General features: G+C 41.3%; 10 protein-coding genes across 10 annotated transcripts; 5 read left to right on the top strand and 5 right to left on the bottom strand. All coding sequences in view use genetic code 12, as the record gives it.

Annotated features, from left to right (window-relative positions):
• Positions 1–336: 336 nt before the first annotated feature.
• Positions 337–1110, top strand: CJI96_0001217 (transcription initiation factor IIA large subunit; the record flags this gene model as incomplete). Its single annotated transcript, XM_029033231.2, has 1 exon — positions 337–1110. One exon carries the CDS (start codon positions 337–339, stop codon positions 1108–1110), a length of 774 nt encoding a protein of 257 aa, XP_028891823.1.
• An 85-nt stretch (positions 1111–1195) lies between these two features.
• On the bottom strand, positions 1196–3814 carry BEM3 (GTPase-activating protein BEM3; the record flags this gene model as incomplete). Its single annotated transcript, XM_029033232.2, has 1 exon — positions 1196–3814. The coding sequence occupies one exon, from the start codon at positions 3812–3814 to the stop codon at positions 1196–1198; it is 2619 nt and encodes an 872-aa protein (XP_028891824.2).
• Positions 3815–3995: 181 nt separating this feature from the next.
• Positions 3996–6116, bottom strand: HOS3 (histone deacetylase; the record flags this gene model as incomplete). Its single annotated transcript, XM_029033233.1, has 1 exon — positions 3996–6116. The coding sequence occupies one exon, from the start codon at positions 6114–6116 to the stop codon at positions 3996–3998; it is 2121 nt and encodes a 706-aa protein (XP_028891825.1).
• A 410-nt stretch (positions 6117–6526) lies between these two features.
• On the bottom strand, positions 6527–7630 carry LAB5 (putative lipoate synthase; the record flags this gene model as incomplete). Its single annotated transcript, XM_029033234.2, has 1 exon — positions 6527–7630. One exon carries the CDS (start codon positions 7628–7630, stop codon positions 6527–6529), a length of 1104 nt encoding a protein of 367 aa, XP_028891826.1.
• A 137-nt stretch (positions 7631–7767) lies between these two features.
• IDI1 (isopentenyl-diphosphate delta-isomerase IDI1) lies at positions 7768–8613 on the bottom strand (the record flags this gene model as incomplete). Its single annotated transcript, XM_029033235.1, has 1 exon — positions 7768–8613. The coding sequence occupies one exon, from the start codon at positions 8611–8613 to the stop codon at positions 7768–7770; it is 846 nt and encodes a 281-aa protein (XP_028891827.1).
• A 602-nt stretch (positions 8614–9215) lies between these two features.
• BFR1 (Bfr1p) lies at positions 9216–10520 on the top strand (the record flags this gene model as incomplete). The annotated part of the gene is made up of 1 exon (XM_029033236.2): positions 9216–10520. The coding sequence occupies one exon, from the start codon at positions 9216–9218 to the stop codon at positions 10518–10520; it is 1305 nt and encodes a 434-aa protein (XP_028891828.2).
• Positions 10521–10761: 241 nt separating this feature from the next.
• CJI96_0001223 (putative methyltransferase) lies at positions 10762–11769 on the top strand (the record flags this gene model as incomplete). Its single annotated transcript, XM_029033237.2, has 1 exon — positions 10762–11769. The coding sequence occupies one exon, from the start codon at positions 10762–10764 to the stop codon at positions 11767–11769; it is 1008 nt and encodes a 335-aa protein (XP_028891829.2).
• A 257-nt stretch (positions 11770–12026) lies between these two features.
• BGL2 (glucan 1,3-beta-glucosidase) lies at positions 12027–12999 on the top strand (the record flags this gene model as incomplete). Its single annotated transcript, XM_029033238.1, has 2 exons — positions 12027–12089; positions 12136–12999. 2 exons carry the CDS (start codon positions 12027–12029, stop codon positions 12997–12999), a joined length of 927 nt encoding a protein of 308 aa, XP_028891830.1.
• A 478-nt stretch (positions 13000–13477) lies between these two features.
• Positions 13478–14569, top strand: CJI96_0001225 (uncharacterized protein; the record flags this gene model as incomplete). Its single annotated transcript, XM_029033239.2, has 1 exon — positions 13478–14569. The coding sequence occupies one exon, from the start codon at positions 13478–13480 to the stop codon at positions 14567–14569; it is 1092 nt and encodes a 363-aa protein (XP_028891831.2).
• A 1040-nt stretch (positions 14570–15609) lies between these two features.
• Positions 15610–17367, bottom strand: ABP1 (Abp1p; the record flags this gene model as incomplete). Its single annotated transcript, XM_029033240.2, has 1 exon — positions 15610–17367. One exon carries the CDS (start codon positions 17365–17367, stop codon positions 15610–15612), a length of 1758 nt encoding a protein of 585 aa, XP_028891832.2.
• Positions 17368–21605: the final 4238 nt, after the last annotated feature.

Consider the following 21605-nt stretch of genomic DNA (forward strand, 5'->3'; position numbering starts at 1 on the left):
ATGAAGGGCCTTGGGGTTGGAAAGCATTCAAGGAGAAAAGCTGTTGAGACCACATACACTGCTCAAATAGTGTAAGACATAAAATGTTGTTCATTTGTCCAATTTCTTTAGAATGTGAAACATCCATCAAATGCATTGACAACAATTAAATCGTGGCTATTTTAAGACGGGGCATACACTATTGACTTGGTTCATTTTGAAGTCAATATTTTCTTTCAAGGGAGACTCGACTCAAGCATGGCCTTGTGTTTTTATATGCAGGATTTCAACGCGAAACTAAACTAAAACTAATCTTCATCCATATTCACTGGCGATTAATAATCAACCTAAGAACCGATGTCTAACTTCGAGGCAATCAAGCTTTATGAAGCTGTTATTGAAGAAGTAATTGCGGATTCTCGACAAGACTTCGAAGATTCTGGTATTGATGAAAGCACACTTCAGGATTTAAAAAAGCTTTGGCGGGAGAAGCTAAGTCAAACCCGAGTTGGAAATTTCTCCTGGAATGAATTCAGCGAACTTGATGATGGCATACAATCCTCTCTTATATCAAACCAAGTGAAGGAGGAGCCCCTCTCTGTAGCTCAAGATATCGAAATGCCACATATGCCACATTTTGACCCTTCTCAAAGCAATACGAACAACGAGCTTTCGCATCCTACTAGCTCGAACTACACAATGGGAATAGAACTACCTACAGTCAAGCAAGAATACACCGAAGAAAATGGCCTTATTCTACCCAAAGTAAATCAGGCTGACGGTCCCATCGAGTTTACCATGCATGTAAATCATAATGCGTTGCAATCATTCAAAGGTAAGCTCAATGGACAAGTGGATGGTCCGAATGGGGAGCTAAACGATGATACTGCCGATGCCGATGAGGGTATATTTAATGACTCTGACGATATCAATTCAGATTTAGACGACGAGCTCGATTCCGAAAGATCTGATGAGGATGACAATGAACAAGAAGGTCAAATAATGCTATGCTTGTACGACAAAGTGCAAAGGGTAAAGAATAAATGGAAATGTAATTTGAAGGAGGGTATCGCAAATATTGAGGGTAGAGATTTTATCTTTCAAAGGGCTACTGGTGAAAGTGAGTGGTGAATTACATGTGATTCTCTTAGCTAGTGAATGCTCATGGTGTGAAATGGAATGAGTGATTATCTTCGAAATCATATTATATATTTCGCTAAAAGGTCGGAATTTGTAGATCTAAAATTTCTCTTGCTTCATCATCAATGGGGGCTCCTCTCAAGAATATGCATTCAAAGTCGGTGATGCAAAGGCTCAAAATGTTTAAGGATATTCGAAGGGTTGGGACAAATACAATGCAAACATTCTTGAGACTCATCAAATTAGTTGATGATTGTGATACCACATCATGTAGTAGTCCGAAAACTGTGCAGCAAAAGTCAAAGTGAACCCTCTTCACCTTGTTCACGTCATTGACAAAATCTCGAATTTTCAAAACAAGCTCAGATTTTGGTTTATGCTCCTCAAAGTAGGAGACCATTCGTTGCAATTCGTTGTAGGCGAGGTCCCCAAATATGCTATAAGGTAGCTCTCTCAAAAAAGTTTTGAATAGTCCTGCCACGGTATGGATGTCTGGCTTAAGCGGGTGATCAAACAAGATGATGTCGTGCTCTCTGTTGAACTGATCTTTGAGAGACCGGATGGTAGATGCGGATCCGCTTAATCGAAAGATGCCTTCTTCGTATATCGCACCAGTCTTGAATAAAAAATCAAGGCAGCGATAGCAAACGCTGGGTATTGTCCGTCCCTTAAGAGTCTTCGATGAGAGTGATACTGCCTCGAACACATCAATTCCAAAAACAGGTTTCATCTGGCCCGAATTGAGATTCATTGACGCCAAGTGTGTATCAAGATAGCTTTCAGAAGCTAATTCCTCATCGAATGATCCCGCAAGCTCAACATCAGTATCTGTTTGTTGGGCTCGATACCGGAAAGGGAAGAGACTTCTTTTCCGCAACTTCTTCATCTCCTTGCTATCCTTCGGCAAGTCTTCATCCTTTGGTGCCAAGGCTGACTCATTTTTAGCAGCATGCCTGTGTTCCGTGAGCTCGTTGTATCTTTTCTGACTCGTATTTGGATCATTATCCGTGTACTCCACCATAGCATTTACCCATTCATCACGCTCCTTATCGGATTCAGCACAAAAAAAATGCTTCTGAGCAGAGCTGGACATTTTATTTCTCGGACTTTCGAGAATAAGAAAAGCATGTCTATAGCCTTTTTCTTCAGCAATATTGTCAGTAGATTGACGCCCAATTTGTGATCCTTGGAGACGAATTTGCTCTAGCATAGATCCGCCAGGAAACTCGTACATTTCTAGTGAGGGCCCATCGACTTGACACCATCGAACCTTCCATGTTGTTCCAAGGCCTTTATATCTTCTTATCAAGAATCCTTCAAGTTTTGCCCCACTTCTGAAATCATCAAGTGGGTTTATCAAATCAAGAGAGATAAATCGACAGATTTTGTAGAGAAGCATATGTGGAATATGTGGAAGAAGAAACAAGGCGTCAAAATAGTGCTGAACGGATAACTTCCTGGCGTCGACTTTTGCTGGGATAGTGGACGAGAAAAGACTCTTGTCTGGTAAAGAAGGCAAGCCGAAATGGCCGAGCACTGGTCTTATTTCGTTGTCAAATGAGGAAATCTGCCCGAATGATTTTCCTACTCTCCACATGGCTTTATCTGACTCCCTGTCGACAACCGCTAGTGTGCAATTGAAGTCATCACCCTTCTTTGAAAAATTATTTAAGGTACTCACTACTTCAATTTTTATTGTCGGGAAGTCTTCTGGTTTAACCAAGAGAGTAACATCGTCTTCCGGAATTGGTGAGCCTAAAATCTGAAAGCTGGAGCCTTGAGTAGTTTTAGTTGGTTTCGACGAGGGTGATTCCGGAAAGCCCATTAACGCATTCAGTTTAAACTCCGCCAAAGAATCATTCACGTCATCTATGTCCATTTGAGGCAGAACACTTGGCTCGTTGGCTTCTTTCTTCGAGGCACGGAAAATGTCACCTGAATGGCCGCCAAGGAGAGATCTCTTTTCTTCCGTCGCATTCGGCGTAGATACGCTCTCGCTTGATGAGACTACTTTTGTTGTTCTTTCTTGATTAGTCATTGTATGCGGAAGCCGTATTCTAGGATTGTAAGCATTCTTACTAGTTCGCAGTACGCTCCTATTGGCCTCCGAGTCATCGATTAACAGATCGTTTGCATTCTCCGATGTTGTTGAAAAGACTCTTTGAGAATTATTGGTGCGTTTGGAGGACCCCTGATCAGTTTTAGCTTTCTCTGAACTCTCAAGCAGATTTGCTTGCATGGCTACCGAGGTGTTGGTTTGGACCACGGTTCCCTCCCTTTCGGGATCGAAGACTGGAGAGGTACTTCTCTTGGCTGCCAAAGATAGCCCGCTCTTGAAATTATGAGATAAAGGAACGCTCTTAGCGTATGTATCCGGATTAGGTTCACTTTCTGGAATTTCGTTTTTACTTAGCTCCTTGCTGGAGCGTGCCCTCTCGTTTTCCTCGAATTGCTGCCTCCTACGTGCTGACCTCTGAGGTATGTCATCCTGGGGAGCATACGCCACTGATGCATCCTCAGGGGAACCCTCACCTAGGCAGTGAAGAAGCTCAGATATTCTCTTGTCCTTCTTGAAATTCTCAGCTTCGAGTTCTTTGATCTGGCATAACAAAAGCGCAATGAATTCGCTATCGCTCACATTTTCTCTGCTAAAATCAGGATGCGAAGGAGGTATAGCGCAGTCATATGGTGGCATGTTGATCCTTTCTTTTCTTGAAGGGCTATTTTGTGGCATCAAAAAACGTCGTTCTTCATGCGTAAGAGTGACAATTCAAGAGACGAGTCGCGCATGTTTCGTGTTTATGAAGTCTACCCGGAAACCCATGTTTTGGTTGTCAAACGGACATATACATTAATCTATCGAGTGAATACGGTAATCATCGCTTGGCTTGATGTCTGTTGTTTCGCAAAATACGCCCGCCTTTCACATCCTTGTTGTAACAAATATCAACTGAGGGTTTTTCATCATAGATGTCACGAAGCATTCTGCTATAATACTCTACAGGCAAGCCATCATCTGAGTTGTCCGTGGCTTGATTGTACATGTAGTTAGCTGGTAAGATTGAATTCGGCATAAGCAGCCTGCCCAACTTAATTACCTCATTTGCCCAGATAGTGACTTCCGTTCTTGGGTTTTTGTACGGAATCCAACCACGTTTGCAACCTTTTGTGAGTTCCTTCACCACATGATCATTTCCCCAAGTTGCATTCCAAAGTACAGGGTCATCACCGACCTGTTCTGGGTTATTAGTCAAGCCAATAAGGTGAGAAAACACCCCAGAGATCAATGCAGCATCAGAATACCCTCCTTCCAAAAATGATACTACCTTGCCTTCTGTATGAATTTTAGCCAATTTGACAACATCCTTAGTGAATCTAGCATAAAAGGATGTCGGTACATTTATACCATGTCTCTGCATTTGAGGATCCTCATATTCTGAGGCGTCGAGCCCAGCAGATATAATTATAAGAGGTTTGAAGGGCGTCAATGGTGTTGGTTTTGACACAGGAGTTTTGAATTGACTTGGCTTTTTCATATACTTGTTGTATTTGGCGACCTCTGAGATATAATTTGCAGAATCCTGCTCGTACTGCCTTCTGGCTTGGTTGAGAAACTGATTCGCTCGATTTAAAATTGCCACATACTTCGTTTGATAATGCTTGTAAAATTCTTCTTCAGACAGCCACTCTTGTAGATGAACATTCCAAATATTGATGTCGTGATCCATTACGCACATTGAGGCATTTTTGATATTTTCTTTGGATGCAAAGCCAAGCTCAGTTGGGTAAGATTTAATGTCATGCAAAGAGAAGTAACCGACTTTAGGAAGCGATGGCTTGCATTTCCCGTTTTCGTCTCTTGTTGGATTGAGTTCCTCGTCCTTTTCATTTTTACCAAAGTCCCCTTGAAATCCACCTCGCTCCCAGCATATATCCTGGGTGCCGTCGCCGTGGTGAAGATCTATATCAAGTATAGCAACATGAGTTACACTATACCTCTGAAAGGCATACTCAGCGCCAATTTGAGCGTTGTTAAGTACACAGAAACCACTGGGGAGGCACGCATGAGAATGATGGCCAGGTGGGCGAAGGACCGCAAATGCTAAATTATGTCTCTCTGTATCAATACCATTACCAAAAATTGAGTCAATTGCTGTTTCTATTGTTCCGATAACACCCTCTAAGGCGGTGATACTTTTAGGGGTTAAATAAATGTCACCCGGATTCCACTCAGGGGGAACCTCGATTTCTTTTCTTATAAGCTTTTCATGAGATTTTAAACACATATCGAACAAAGTCTTCGGCCACAGTTTGCCATGGACAACTCTTACATGCTTTGCGAAAATAGAGCCTTTTCTTTCAGAATTTCTTATGGAATAAAAAAAAGGATACATGGAAAGTGCTGCAGTAACACCAATGCAAGATGCAAGTAATCGTTGTGGTCTCTCAAAAATTGTCGCAAGGTATGACCTCAGAACCCAAGAACGACCAAATGCATGTTCCGTAGAATATGGTGAAAGAAGAATCAAAGTTTTATCGGCCTCGTTCAGAAATCTTGGGCTCTGTTGATTAATTTGAGGATTGGCATTCATAAATTCTGCAAAAGTTCTCTCAAATTTGCTCAATTTTAGGTCAATGAGTGGTGATGGCTCAAGCATAGCTGCCATGCCCGGGTAGCTTTTTAAGAGTTCCCTTCTCATCAAACCCTCTACTGTTTCCGTTTCCTTGGACTCTCGCAACACAGCTTTGTTGCTTTGAACATCGTTCTCATGCTTTTGGACAATATCTATAATTTCGGCTTCCTCAATGGATTTGCTTCTCGAAATCTGTTGATCGGATTTTTGTTCATCGGAGTCGAGTTTGCCATAAACTGTACTCTGGTCTATCGTGATATCCTCAGCTTCATTCACTTCGTTCGATGGCCGAATACTAAGGGTAGTCTCAAATTGAGTTATTAATGAGTCCTCAATTTCATCCTCACGATCGTTAGGTGGCATTTGGGGATACTTTATTCCTTGAGTACGAAGCAAATCAACACCTGTGTGCGACTCAAGCTCTTGTATACATCGCGGTAAAATGATCCTACTACTTTGAGAAACTCATTCTGGATCGAGCAGAACAAAAGGTGTGTTATTATCTTTCGTTTCTCTTTTTTTTTCTTTTTTTTTATTTCACGACTACAACAACTTCAAGAGTGTCCTGTCTTGTAGTATTCGACACTAGGCTACTTCTTAAGGCGAACAAACCTAAAATTGTTTGCAAAGGTTGGTATTTGTCTATAAAAGCCGTGTAAAGAAAGACATTACTTGGCAGGCCATATGGTCGGCATGTCCAAGAAGCAATCAGAATAATATTTTCCTCCTTTTTCCACATTCTTTTTTCCTTTTTCTCATTTTAACTTTCTTTCTTAAATGCCAGTTCGTGGACTGTCACCAACGTTGTGTTTACGATTACGAAGCACATTCTCAATGTAAGCCTCGCCTGCTTTGTAAGATGATCTTACTAGTGGTCCGCTTGCCACGTAAAGGAACCCAAGCTCTAATGCTTTCTCTTTCCAATACTCAAATTTCTCTGGTCGAACGTACTCCACAACTTTCATATGTCTTCTTGTAGGGCGCATATACTGCCCAAACGTGACAACATCACAATCAATGGCACGCAAATCGCGTAAAGTTTGCATCACCATTTCGTCAGACTCGCCGAATCCTAGCATCAATGAGGTTTTTGTTACTAGTGATGGATTAGTGGATTTAGCTCTTTCGAGGATTGAAAGGGACTGCCTGTAGGTTGCTCTTCGATCTCTAACATGAGGAGTCAAAGCTTCCACCGTTTCTAAATTGTGAGCATAAACATCCAACCCCGACTGTGCAAGAATGTCGCAACTGTTCAAATCACCTCTGAAATCGCCCCCCAAAACTTCAACTAGAATTTGGGGTGCCTTGGTTTTTATTCTCTTCACAGTTTCGGCAAGATGATTGGCGCCTCCGTCGACGAGATCATCTCGGTCCACCGTTGTAAGAACGACGTAACCTAATCCCCAGCGACTTATTGCCTCGGCAGTGTTCTCAGGTTCATGAGGATCTGGTTTAGATGGGTTTCTGTTCGTTTTGACCGAGCAAAAGCGACAGCCTCTCGTGCAAGTATCTCCCAATAACATGATAGTAGCAGTCGCTTCGGACTTCTTACCGCCCCAACATTCTCCAATATTTGGGCATTTTGCCTCTTCGCAGACGGTGGCTAGCTTGAGTTCTCTCACATCCCTCTTCACAGATTGAAAAGATTTTCCTTTAGGTATTGGGACTTTGAGCCACTTCGGTAATTTCTGCTCGGGATCTAATCTTGCGGCCTCCAAGGGATCCACAAGCATCTGTGATGCTTTGCCACTAACGAAATCATCGAACGAGGGACCCTTATTTAAAGCATCAGAAAAATGAGTTTTGCGTCTTTTTGTTTTGTTAAGCAGCAGAGAACTTACGTAAAGGCGTCTTGCAAGCGTATTTAAAATTTTCATTGAGACCTTAAATGTTCACATAATCTCATTATATATACGAACGATAGATCTAAATGCGGATATGCAGGCTTGACTTCTCTGTTGACTGCTCCGAACACGCTGACTTCTACAGAGCGCAATACTCGCAATCCGGATAATTAGAGAAGGCGGTGAATTTCTGAGTCCTCAAATTGAGAAAGATCGGATAGGTTCTTCCACCATTTAAACAAGAACGTTTCGCAAATTAGCTTGAACCAAGGTGTGAACACTAGGTTGTCGTCATTGAGCATTTCCTTCAAAGAGGAGACAGTAACAAATCGGTGGTCCTTCACTTCATTGACATTAGGATCCAACGTGATCTCCTTTTGAGCTCTCAAAATAAGGATGTAGTCGATTTCATGTTCTCCCCATTTTGAGCATGCACCACTTGCTGACTTATAGTGTATTCTGGTCAAAAATTGGAAATCAGCTATGGGGCATTCCTCTGCTGAGATTCCGAGTTCATGAAATAGTTTTCTTTGCGCAGCAATCTTGGCTCCAGCGATGCCAGCTTTCAAATCGTTCAAATCAATTTCACGATCCGTCAGGTTAATACCTAGTTCTGAGGGTACACAAAGAGGGTGTGAGCAGCAGGTGTTAGTCCACATATTTGGAAATGTGATCTTCTCATCCGCTCTTTGCTGCAAAAGGAGTTCATCGTTCTTATTGAAAAGAAATACAGAGAAGGCTCTGTGCAATAAGCCGTTCTCAATGTTCTTCATGATATGGCATAATTTCTTTGTGCCCGCCCCCACTGGTTTGTCCTCGTAATCAAGTACAATGCAGAGCTCATCCATAAGCTTGATTTGTTCTTCATCGTGTCCTTCGAATACATCCTTGTCAGAGTCCCCCAGACTCTCGGAGGACGTCGGCACACCCGATATACAACTCAATGGAGTTACCTCTGGCCATGTCTCGAGTATTTTTTTCTTATCAAAGGATTTAACAAGCTCTTGGTATGGCATTATTTAATACTGCTCAAGATAAGCTAGACTCAAAATTTGAGGAAAACAAGAACACGAAACAATCTAAGTACGCATTAGAGTAAAAAAAAACTTAAATACAGGAAAGATTTTCCTTCAAAGAATAAACCATTTCAAAGAAAAAACACAGTAGAAAAAAAAATCAAAAGACCTCAAGTTACTTGCAGCTGATGAATTATTCCAGCTTTGCATTTCCTCTTCTTTCGATTTGGGTGACATTCTCCAAGATTTCATGATTCTTGGAGAGAAATTGCAAAACAAATCTCACTGCAAAACGATTAATTTTGACAGAAGATGTAAAATACCTTCGCTATCACTGTAAATAGTTTACACAATCACCTACAACTTAGATTGAGGTAATGTATTCGTCAAAAAAAAAAGTATCATGATAATCATTGCACTTCTATAATTCTCTTCTACTAGGAGTTCAAAGCTTAGTAGTTTAGGAGCGCGAAAATATTGAGATGGTGCACTCTGTGCAATCTTTCAATCAAAAGGGAAGCAATTATTTTCCTGCACTATGGTCTTTTTATTTGCGTTGTCCAGATTGAAAAATTATTTCTTCAATATTGAGCTACTTCAAGATGTCGAATGTCACACGCGGAAAGAAATTCATAAAGCGTCCTGATGATGCCCCGGTGAAGAAGGAGATAGAGAACTTAAAATCTGATATCAAGAACTTAGACTCAACTGCAGCAGAAATCAATGCCCTGCTTGACCGCTTGAAACTTGACTCTGCGACCGTCGAGAAGAGAAAGGCATTACAGGGTGAGATGAAGGAAATCATCGCCAAGCAGAGCGCCTTCAAAACTGAGAGGTCTGCTATTCAGTCACAAATCAAAAACGTGGAGGAACAAATGAAGAGAAAAATAGCTGAAATTCAAAGGTTGACAGGCAAGACAAGCTTCCGATCGGTGGCGGAAATTGATGCTAGAGTGAAATCATTAGAGGATTTAATTGGATCTGGAGATTTGAAGCTCGCCGAGGAAAGAAGATACGTTAAGGAAATGACCTCCTTACGTAAGTTGCGGAAGGATTTTGCTGAGGTGGACGCACAACAAAGCTCAATTGACAACGACAAGAAAAAGATAACCGAACTCAAGGAGCAAGTCGGCAAAATTGGAAATAGGGAAATTCAATCTCGCTTCGAGACTATCCAAAAGGAATTAGACGAGATCAATACTTCAAGCAAGTCCATTTACGATCAAAGATCGCAATTGATGGACAAGCGTTCTGAGTTGAGAAAGTTGAAGGACTCTAAGTATGACCAGATACGCAAATTGAAGTCCGATTTTGATGTCGAGTTTGCTAAATTTAAAGAGCAATTGTCCGAAGAGAAAAAGAAGAGAGATGCTGAATGGAAAGCGAAACAAGAAGAGGAGAGGCAAATCAAACGTAAGGAGGAAGCAAAGAAAAAGTTGGAGGAGGCTTCAGTTCCTGCATTTGCCAGTGAAATCAATGAAATTCATGGGTTATTGTCTTATTTTGATCCTTCGTACAAAAAGCCACAAAAGAGCATCCTTGCCAACGTGACAAATCTGTCCTTTGATGCGAAGACGAACATCAGAAAAGTTGAAATGCCGGAGGATGTTGTGGTTTTGAAAAAAGAGCAGCAATCATTCTATGAGGGATCTGCAACAAAAAAATCGAAGAAGAAGAATACTAGATCTAAAAACTTCACCGTGGAGCCAGATGTGATTGTTTCTTTGTCAAATCTTGCAATTCCCCTACCAGTTAAACTGGAGGATGTGGTCAAAACTATAGAAACTTTGAAGAGCACATTGAGAGCCTTAGAAGAAAAGCGAGATGAACAGACTCAAAAAAATATTGAGAAAGCCAAAGAGGAGATCGCGAAATTGAATGAAGAGGCAAACGTTGAAGGGGCCTAAATGTGCATGTTGAATTCAGGCTAAATCCTAAACGCATTGTACTCATTATATAAGAACAAATATTTTAATATTCATTTTACCTCAGCACTCTATTCCATTCATCGTAACCAATGAGATATGTTCTTTATAATCCGTATGTTTATGCTACTGCCATTATTATCATAGTTCTATTTTGTGAAAAGGGAGTGTACATAATTTTTCTGGAGATGAGTTTGATCGTTTGATGTACCATCGAACAATCATGACGAAGACTGATAGATTTCAAGCTTCCATATGTATGCCATCAACCGCTCTTAGGCACTGCAATGCTACAAATTTGTCGCAGGCCACTAATATTGCGTATCAAATAGCGAGAGCAGCATCCATCTATAATGTGATGGAGGTGATTGTGTTGGATATTCCACATCAAGTACCCAGATCCAAGTCAAAAGAACAAGCGCCAGCGCTTCAGGGGAACCAAAAAAAATTTTTTTCTTCGAAGGAATATGAGGAAGAGACAGAGCAAAAGTCCGATAAGAGTCGTGACGCTGTTATCCTTGCTACTTTGCTACAGTATTTCGTTACACCACCCTATTTGGTAAAGCATGTGTTCAAGCCCAGTGACAGAGCGTTTCTCAAACATGCCGCAAAGCTTCCTAAAATAACCACCCTTCCCTTCATGACAGCAAATACAATTGGCCGATTCAAGGAAGGCTTGGCCATTCCGAAGCATACCCCGAAGGTACATAAAAAAGGGAAGAAGTTGAGTGCTCAGAAAAAACTCAAAGTGACGAAGTTTGTAAATGTGGGATCAGCAAAACCGCTCACTCTCAATGAACAAGAGGTCCCAGTTCATGTTCGCGTGACAGTCGACACATTACAAAAAAAGGTCGTCAGTCCACATGAAGCATATAACCACGGAGGAAATTCTCTGCCTGGGTATTTGGTACGCTATGCTCAATCAATTAGCTCAGTCTACACCGAGCTGTGTGTTACTGATGGCTACACGCAAACTGCGATCGTCGATGCTGACAATTATTTCTTAAAAGATTGTGGCCAAGAAATTCCGATGTATCAACCGAAGAAAGCAGAAAGTCTTCTTCTTTTGATAGGTAACTGGCAAGATTTTGAGAGAAATGCCGTGCATGATCCAAACGTTTCTAGTGTTGTCGACGTAATTGACAGTAGAATACCTGTACCCTATGCTACCAGAATTGAAGATGCGGCCCTCATTTCTCTTACGAAAATGTTTGATAATACTGATAGGTAAAATAATTTAAATCATATCTTGTGTACAACAGCTAGGGCGCCCAGTGGTAATTGCAGAAGGTGAAGTACGTTCAAGTAAACAAATAAAAGACTTCTCGCGCGACGCTTTTACTGGTAGCTGGCCTGTAAGAAGGGGAAAATCTAGACCAATCATCACGTGATGTAACTAAAAATACATCTACTCATGTTTTGCTCTCATGGACCACTCATTCGTTAAAACGTACTACTTTTTCCTTTTGATAGTTCCATACAATTAAAATGAAATTTAACATTTTTGCAGCAGCCACTATTTTTACATCTACGGTAGCTGGCCTTGGCGATGTATGTTTCACGATTTTCTTTACTGTATCAAATATTAACATGTTAGTTGGCATTTAGTTTAGGAGTAAAGGACAATTCTGGCAACTGCAAAACAGCCGATGAATACAAACAAGACTTTTCGGTATTATCCTCCCACTCAAAAATAGTTAGAACTTATGCTGTTTCTGACTGCAACACTTTGGAAAATTTGGGTCCGGCGGCAGAAGAAGCTGGTTTTCAAGTTATGTTCGGAATTTGGCCAACTGATGAAGCCCATTTCGGTGCGGAGAAGGAGGCATTGAAAACTTTCTTGCCTAAGATTTCCAAGTCGACCGTCAAAGTTTTTACAGTTGGCTCGGAGGCCTTATACAGAGATGACATGTCGGCTTCCGATTTGGCTAACGCTATCAATGAGGTGAAACAACTCTTGTCCGAGATCAAGGACAAGAATGGCGAGTCTTACAAAGATGTTCAGGTAGGAACAGCCGACTCGTGGAATGTTCTCGTAGATGGCGGTTCGTTACCAGCTATCAAGGCTGCAGATTTCGTTTTCGCCAATGCGTTCTCCTATTGGCAGGGTCAAACGAAGGAAAACGCCTCTTACTCTTTCGTGGATGATATTATGCAGGCTTTGCAAACAATTCAGACCGCAAAGGGATCCACTGATTTAGGAAATTTTTGGGTTGGTGAGACTGGATGGCCAACACAAGGAACGCATTTCGAGGCCAGTGAGCCTAGCGTGGAGAATGCCAAGAACTACTGGAAGGAAGCCATTTGTGCCATTCGTGCATGGGGAGTTAATGTTTGCGTTTTTGAAGCTTTTGATGAAGCATGGAAACCAGATACATCTGGTACTAGTGATGTTGAGAAATATTGGGGTGTTTGGGAGGAAAACTATTCTCTCAAATATCCATTGTCTTGTGAGTTTTGATACATGCTAACAGGCGCTAAATGTGTGAGGATTCTCAAGAGCAACCTTTTTTTTTTACACGATTTTCAAAATTTTCGATCCTTCTAGATTATACCATGAATGAAGAAATTAGATAAAGCGAGAAGTGTAGGCTTGATCGGGATCCCAAACATCTTGTGGCGCTCAGTATTTTAGGTAAGGCAATACTTATCATTCTCGAAGGGGCTTTTATCATAAATGTGCAGTATCGATTGCATACTGAGCAATCAGCCAAATCATAGAACTTGACTCTGTCATTAATCGAACTCTTCTGTATATCACCATGAGCTATAATCTTTTGATCGTTCGAACCCTACCCTTAGCGATCAGCATACATGCTTGGCCACTTCCTCGCTCAAGAAATGATGGTTCGACCAATTTAGTGTCAGCTGCTGAGGGGGGTGACGGGACAACTCTCTTCATAGTCACCACAGTGTTTCTATCACTCACGCTAATAATCATGCTATTAGTCGCCGTTTTTGTGATGATTAACCGTCTCAACACTGCCAGTGAAGAAGCTCTTATTCATGAAGAAGAGAATCAGGCCTATCTTGAACTAAATCTGGATGAGCAAGAGCTATATTTCCAGTCTAGGGAGTACCTTGCAGCCAATCCATATTTCAGAGGTGATCTTGCATTAAGTCAGAACCTCAGCATCCAAGAAAAGGGAATACGTGCTTGGGAATTTGTGAAGGATTACATGCTAACGAATAATGACCTTCTTATTGTTAATCGGTTCGAGCTAAATTTTTTTAAAAAGCTTGAGTGTTCGACACAGACAAACCTACCGATCCCGATGACAAACGATGTCTACTATTTTGAGTGTAAAGTGTACTCTTTGCCCAGCCCTTCAGAAACTACAATCTCGATTGGATTGAGTCTGAAACCATACCCATGGTTTCGTCTACCAGGTAGACATGCCTATTCCGTTAGCTACGACAGTGATGGTTATAGAAGGCAAAACCAGCCCTTTTCACCGCGCGGCGACCCGCCATTTCCCTCTCTAATCGAGGGTGACGTTGTTGGTATAGGATATCGTGTTAGATCGGGCACGATATTTTTTACTCGCAATGGAAAAAAATTGAGTGAACTGAAAATTGGTGGTCACATCAAAAATTTTAAAATCCCTCAAGAAGGACAGCTATTCCCGATAGTCGGAGCAAACAATTTGTGTTCAGTGCATGTCAACATCGGGCAACTCGGTTTCGTCTTCATCGAAGGAAATGTAAAGAAATGGGGTTTTGCTCCTTTAGAGGGGAACGGACCTGCACCCCCAGCGTACAAGAAGTTCAACTCTGACATACTTCTCGAGCGGTCTGAAATTGATGATGATAATGATTTGACGGATCGGGAGAACGACTTTCCACCGGACTTTTGGGACATTCATACGGAACAAAATGAAGGATGCACTTCCAATCAAGACAAATTTAGCTACAACGCCTACGAAGAGGAGCAGTCGGACGATGAAAGAATCACGATGAATAGCTTGATTCCTTCCAAACCACCAAGTTATAACTCGAATGAGCCAATAACTACAAACGAGACTACTTGAGACATAATCTTGATCACTCCGGGAGATTGCAGTATTTCTAGAAAGGCTGTGACGTTCACAAAATCAGGCTACTGGAGAATCGCTGGTACGTGCTCGCTGTCTTGCCTGTCAAGCACATCTACCCGTAATATTCTTAATTGACAACTTGTTTAATCGCATTCTTTTTTTTTTTTTTCTTCAGTGTCACGGATTTTCCAAAGAAGCACGGCATTAGCCTATTGACTATGGATTTTGTATTTCAATTAGAGTGCTCAGCCGATTCTGGAAATTGTGATCTTACTGCAATACAGGTTGCATCCATCAAGCGACTAATTGAGAGTCTTCAGCAGGTGTCCACAGAAAAGGTTCGAAGTGCAATATCACTTGAATCCAATCCAAAACTTGAGCTGCGCGAGGAATTGACGTGATCCTCGCATCAATAGCTTTAATTCAACATGTTGAGTATATCCTTGACGGGCTTGAGTTCCGACGCCTCTCTTTTGACTATTAAATGCTCAACTAAAGTTTTTGTGAACTACTTGACCACGTCTTATATAGGATTTTCAATTTCAGCGCCTCAAACTCTGAAGAATAGTTTTATTGACGCTCGTCCTCGTTGAAATCGCGATGATTATGTTCATCAGTTTCGTGTCATATAATGCTTGATGTGCGTGATTAATCGCGGTTTTCGTACAACTGTATCACCTAGCTTTATGCTGCGAAAAAGTTTTTGATTGCAAAAGAATCATTTTGAAGAAGCATGTATGTCGACTGCTCATGATATTCCTGGATCTAGTTGCAACATGGTGGCACAAAAAGAAGGCTCATTGTGCTGATCCTGTCAGTCCCATTTTGAAAGTGTCAGCGAATGGAGACATAAAAGCAGCTTGGCATAATATGAGAATTGAACTCACACTTATCTAACCTATCTGACGACCTGCTTCAATTAGTGAAGTCCGTCGTTGTAGAAGCAAGCCGGTTGGATTGATACTTAGTCTGCACTTCTGCTTGAGGGGAAGATCACACATATTGGAGATCGAAATGATGATTCACTAAATAAACTAATTTTGTAATTTTACGTAGTTTGCTGGAAACAAACCCACTTCACCAGTCTTGGCACGCTTGCCAGACCACCAGTTGTCGTCGACAAATTCGATATCGATGATACGTTCGCCTTCTTCAAACTCGATTTCGTTATCTTCATCTCTCTCATAAGAGAACTCAGCAACAGCTTCTTTAGCCGTCTTGCTTGAGGTGTCTTCATCTGAGGAAACCTTGCCGATTTTCTCCATCTCACCGTCGTTGATTATCGTAACATATGAAGCGGGAAATAGACCCAGCTCACCAGTTCTTTCATTTGTACCACTCCACCATTCCTCATCAACAAACTCAATGTCAACAATGACATCATCTTCCTTAAAATCAACTTCGTTATCTTCATCTTTATCGTAATCGAAGCTCGCTTTCGCCATTATAAGCTTCTTTTCTTCAGTCGCATCAGCAGGTGAGATTCTCGAAGGTAAACGCGGAGGTTGCGAAGAATGTACGGCATTAGTTGAATCGTCTTCTTTTATTCCGCGTGCTCCAACCGGCAAATCTTCTTCAAGCACATCTGCTCCAGTTGCTTTCTGGAAAGTTTGATCGAGTTTCGAACTGATATCATCAATGGATACTGCTGAGTCGTGCTTCTGAATACTGTCATCTTCCAAACCAGCAATACCAGATTCTTCTCCTGACGTGGAGTCCCGGCCAGATCTAACATCTTTGTACATTCCCTTTTTTTCCGCCCACAATTGTGCGGGAGTTTTTCCTCCTGTTGAGCCAAAATCTCTGGACATTCCACTAATGACTTTATCTGCCCTCTTTGGCAGAGGACTACCCATTGGTTTGGACCCGAATGTAGCGTTAGACGACTCCTTTGCTGCTGCGGTATAGCGGCTTGCGACAGATCCAGCGACTTTTGGTTTAGGCAAGGAAGTTAGGCGCCCATCAACTAATGCGTGCTCGTTATCCGCGTCACTCGAGATAACTTTTGCCTGCACTGGAGTGGAGCTTTTGACATCAAGCTTCGATTTAGATGACACTGTGTCCGACTTCTGCTTTCGCAATTCCTCGATGTTGACCTTCGTCGGTTTATACGCTGATGGTGTCAGCTCCAAAGGTTGCTTTTCAAAATCCCTGATCTCTAATTCTTTTTCTCCATTCCACCCATCGTCTTCTACTTCTTTATTTGGACTATTCGAGGGTCTTACTTTCGAAGACTGATTGGAGGGGACATGAAAAACGGGTTTTCCCGTTGATTTTGGAATGAATGGCCTCGAATCATCCTTTCCAGACGAAGAAGTCAGCGGAATTTGCTTCTTAAAATCAGTCTTGAAGTCGTTTTCGATGGCCCGGGCAGTGTACCTCGCCCCTGCAGCAGCAGCTATCCTTGAGACAAATTCGTCCAGATTTAAGTCATCCAGATCGCGAGCAGTAATTTGGACGTGGTACCCATTCAAGGTTTTGGAAACATCGGCAAAGTTTGCTGCGAACGACAACCTCAACTTAGCGGGAGCATTATCCGGACACCAACCAACTAGCAAGTTCTTTGACACATCAGATCCTGGTACAGTCACTTTTGCTAATCCGAACTGTATTACGCCATCAGAAAACTCCTCAATGAAGTCCTGAAGGGAACCCAGGGCAACGTTGGAAACTTCTAAAGTCGAATTCTTGTTGACAGAAAAAACAACATAAGTAGCCTTATCTCCTTGCACAACCTTTTCATAAGCTTCTTTGATAGACCTAGAGTTTGTGGATAAATCAATCCTTTCCATTTTTTTTTTTTTGCGTTCAGCAACAGTGTTCACAATGGGTGACTGAGAATACGTGTCAGATATTGGGAACCTCAGGAAACCGGCACTAAACGCACTGGCCCACAACTCGTGCGTTGCCGCACTTGTACGCAAATGGAGAAGTCTCAGTATGAGGTTGTGCTTTACACAGCAGACAAATATAGGTCGAAAGAGAAAGAAATTTCGTCAGATGTCAAATTTTCATGATGTTGACTAGAAATATTCTTAAAGAATAGTAGGGGTTCTCATATTCCCCCTAGTGCTCTTGTATATATCTTTACATAGCTTAGCACAAAAATCAAGATAAATGGCAGGGTAAACAGGAGTAAAATAAGGAAAAAATAATAAAAATTAAGAATGGATAGTTTTCCAGTCCGAGAGTGAGAACTTTGACTCATTGTTTCAAATCTGCTTACAACTGTTCGCTCAAAACGAAGGCAGCTCAGCGCACCCGGGATCTTGTGCATTGCAAAGCGTTGGGATAGATATCAAGGCTATACGTAAACCCTCTCAAGATCGAACCTTTCTTGAAAACTTGCACATCAAATAAATTATCGATGTTATATTCATGCAAAACACTAATAAGCGGGTGTTACTGAATCAACGCGTAGGTAAGACACCATATCATAACGTATCCCGGCAAATTAGCTAAAAGACCCCTCAAATAAATTTGCCTTCCAGGAGTTCTATAAAATTGTTTAGAACCTTCGCAACACATGAAATGAAATGACGTGTTAGTCAAAGTAATACCCACCAAGTAGAAAGCACATCCCAAATGACTTTCAAGACAAAGGATTCCACTGGCAACACCCAATGTCAATGACATAATATCTTGAAACCTTTCAAGTTTATAAATATTATGCTGTTCATTATGAAATGATAGAGTCGTCATTTGTTGTTGAGAATGACTTTCATAGGATTCTCTCCAAACTTTAACTTCCTTGATAAATATTAAATACACGTGACTAAACTCACGCTCCGCTTGAGGATGTCTCGCCGCTGTCGCCACCGCTATTCTAATTCAATCGACGGTAGAACAACGGGAGGGCTCCCATAGACAACTCCTCAATTGATGTCATTTATTCCTAATGCAGCAGACTTAAATTCTCTTAGACAATACCTATTCAGTCTTCCTTCAAGACTGAATTTTATATTCACTGAGGATGTCAAGCTTGAACTTCGAAAAAGATTGTTTTTTGCAGTCTCCAGCAATGGCTTATACCTTGATCTTTTTTTCCCGGAGCTATTTAAAAGAGAAAATGACCCCATTGATCATCTCGAATCTGACTTGCAGTGGCTGCTTTTGAAATACGTTGCATTAACCTCCAAACTTCAGCATAACGAGGGAAGAGACCATCATGCTTATCACACTGATCTGCCATGTGCTCGGGTATTCCGAAGAGGTGAACCTATCTATAAATGCTTGACATGTGGCTTTAATGACACATGTGCCCTATGTTCAAATTGTTTTCAAGCGGAAAGTCATGAAGGTCATAACATTAGTATCTCAATTTGCGTCAGAGAGAATGGCGGCGTTTGTGACTGCGGTGATCCCGAAGCTTGGGTAAAGGATTTTCGCTGTTTATATTATGAAACGAATGAGGTTTTTGAAAGATTGAGACATTTGGTGCCGACTTCAAATTTAAAAGAGACCTTGCTGAGTACAGTTGGAATCCTACTAGATTTCATTGTAGATGTAATGTGCCAAAGCGATCAACAGTTTTTGTCTCCTCAAGAAGTCTTCACAAGCATTGAATTGCACACCAAGAATCGTGATCTCGATTCCAAGAAGTACGGATTTTCTGACCTGAGCCTGGTCACTGACACGCTTTCAGAAAAGTACTCACTCATAGTCTACAATGATCAGATCCGCCACTTTCGTGACGCTGTGCAACGAATACATTTAGCCAGCAAAAAAGTCCCAGAATTTGCTGAGATGGTAGCAAGACGCATTCAAAGTCATGGCCGTGCAACCGTGATAAGATCCAAAAACGTCAATGTACTATTTGAAAGACAAAAACTTCTTAATGCAACAGGTTTGTCGTCTTGCATAAGGAACGCTCGTGACGAATTTAGGGAGGAAATGTGCCTTGAGATCATACAATGGCTTGAAAGTATTTCATCATGCGACTTAATGAAGGCCAATGAGCTCTTAAGAGATCTTTTTTGTAGGGCTTTTTGCTTAAAGTGGAATCGGGGCGTGTTATCGGATAATGCTGTGTTATCCAGAGACGAAAATATAGCGCAACTAAGCGGTACTTTTGGACTTCCACGAGCGTTCACGCGTGAAGTGAAACCAGGGAAATGGAACATCGACTCGCGGCCGTGGGATCATATCAATCATCTTTGGGAAGAATGTGGCTTGGTTGTTAAGAATATAAGGAAAGAGTCCAACATGGATTCGAGATTTCAATTTTTAGCATACTTAGACATACGCTTTTGGAAAGCATTCAGACTTGCTTTGCATACCATGTATGCAACAACCCTAATCACTAATCTTAAGTGGAAAGGGATGATTTGCTATCAATATTGCGCTGTCTATCCTCACATATCAGATATGTTCTTGAACCTTGACGGAGATCCCGAAATGAATGTTATGTGTACTCTATCTTGTCAACTTTTCATATCTCCTTCGAACTCATATGCTATGCTCACGAAAGGAGATGTTACGCGAATCTTTCGATCCATTTACGGTTTCCTAAAGACCGGGCACACGCACTCATCGCAATTAGATTCCAATCACGACATATGTTTGGCAAGTCTTAAGAATCGCAGATGGGGACAGCTATTCTTTGACATCGGTTACATTATTTCCCGTGGCCAGAATTACAATGTGGCACTCAATGACGAGATAATTCCAATGACTTGCGATTTGCTATCCTTGTTTCAAGGTAAGCCTACAATGAGAAGAGAAGTGCTTAATCACGTTGAGTATGAAAATTCCGACTACACCGCTTTCTTTCATGCTATTCCAGTGATTTACCAATTGGCAGAATATATCGCTCAGTGTTTCAGAAATGTACCGGATCACTCGAGACGTAGAGCTGTTCTCGAAGGAGCAATATTCTACGTAATACGATTTATTCTCAGCCTTGAATTCATTATACCGAAGGCAAAAGAGCACAATGAGGTAGATTATGGGCCCATTGACTATCAAAATGATGGTACACAACCACTTGTTAGCTTTTTACACCCACTTCACCTGTTCCTCTCTTGGCTTATCGAATACACTGCTTTTGATGACAGAGACGCATTGATCACATTGTTTGCGAATGTTGCAGATAATTGTTCAAACTTCAAATCCTTGACGGAGTCAGTGAACACTCTTTTTCATTATCCTATACAATCGATTGCTCTCGCGGCCCAAGTGAAGACCGGCTATTGGGTTCGGAATGGATTTAGCGTGAAGAACCAATATCAACTCTATAAAAGTACTGGTTTACGCGAGCAAGGTTTCATCCGTGACATATTTTTGACTCAAATATATCTAATTTGCCATGATGCTGATATGGCCATCAACGAAATCTTGAAAATTTGGCTTCTAAATGATGACATTGGGCAATGTAATGACTCTTACGAAGCTACGGTTTTACCGTATATCCTCGATGAGTGTTTACATTTTTTTCTTCGCATTATTACGGAGGGTTTGTTCATGAAAAGACTCACGGATCATGAGATTATTCAAACCAAAATCGAAGAAGAAATTATACATCAATTATGCTTAGGCCTGATGACTTATTCAAAACTATGTTCTCAACTTCCAGATCACATTGTTTCGGAAAGAGATTTTGAAAATGTATTGAAAAAGGTCGCTGATTTCAACAAACCGAGGTCAGGAAAAGAGGCAGGGACCTTCCTGTTGAAAGAAGAATTTTATGATAAAATCAATCCTTATTATCATAATTACTCTCTGAATAAGAAGGATGAGGCTGTCAAGATTGTGAAGGAAAGAATACGAAAAAAAACGAATCAACCTTTGAATGAAGTTGTGATCAATCCATTGTCTACCAGATGTGCTAGGCGAGGACTTTTCAGATACCTCGGGAACTTCGTCACTGCAAGTAAATTTGTCGAATTTCTACTGAGATGCATTCATTTTGTGGTTCTTAAGAAGCCAGAGAAATTTGATGGGCTTTTTGATACCTTACTACATGTGGTACACTCAAGTGCGATGGAAATCAATACTGATACAAAAGAATCATTTTGCCTGAAGTCTCTTG

This window comes from Candidozyma auris, chromosome 1, assembly GCF_003013715.1.
Source record: "Candidozyma auris chromosome 1, complete sequence".
NCBI classification, from domain to species: Eukaryota; Fungi; Ascomycota; class Pichiomycetes; order Serinales; family Metschnikowiaceae; genus Candidozyma; species Candidozyma auris.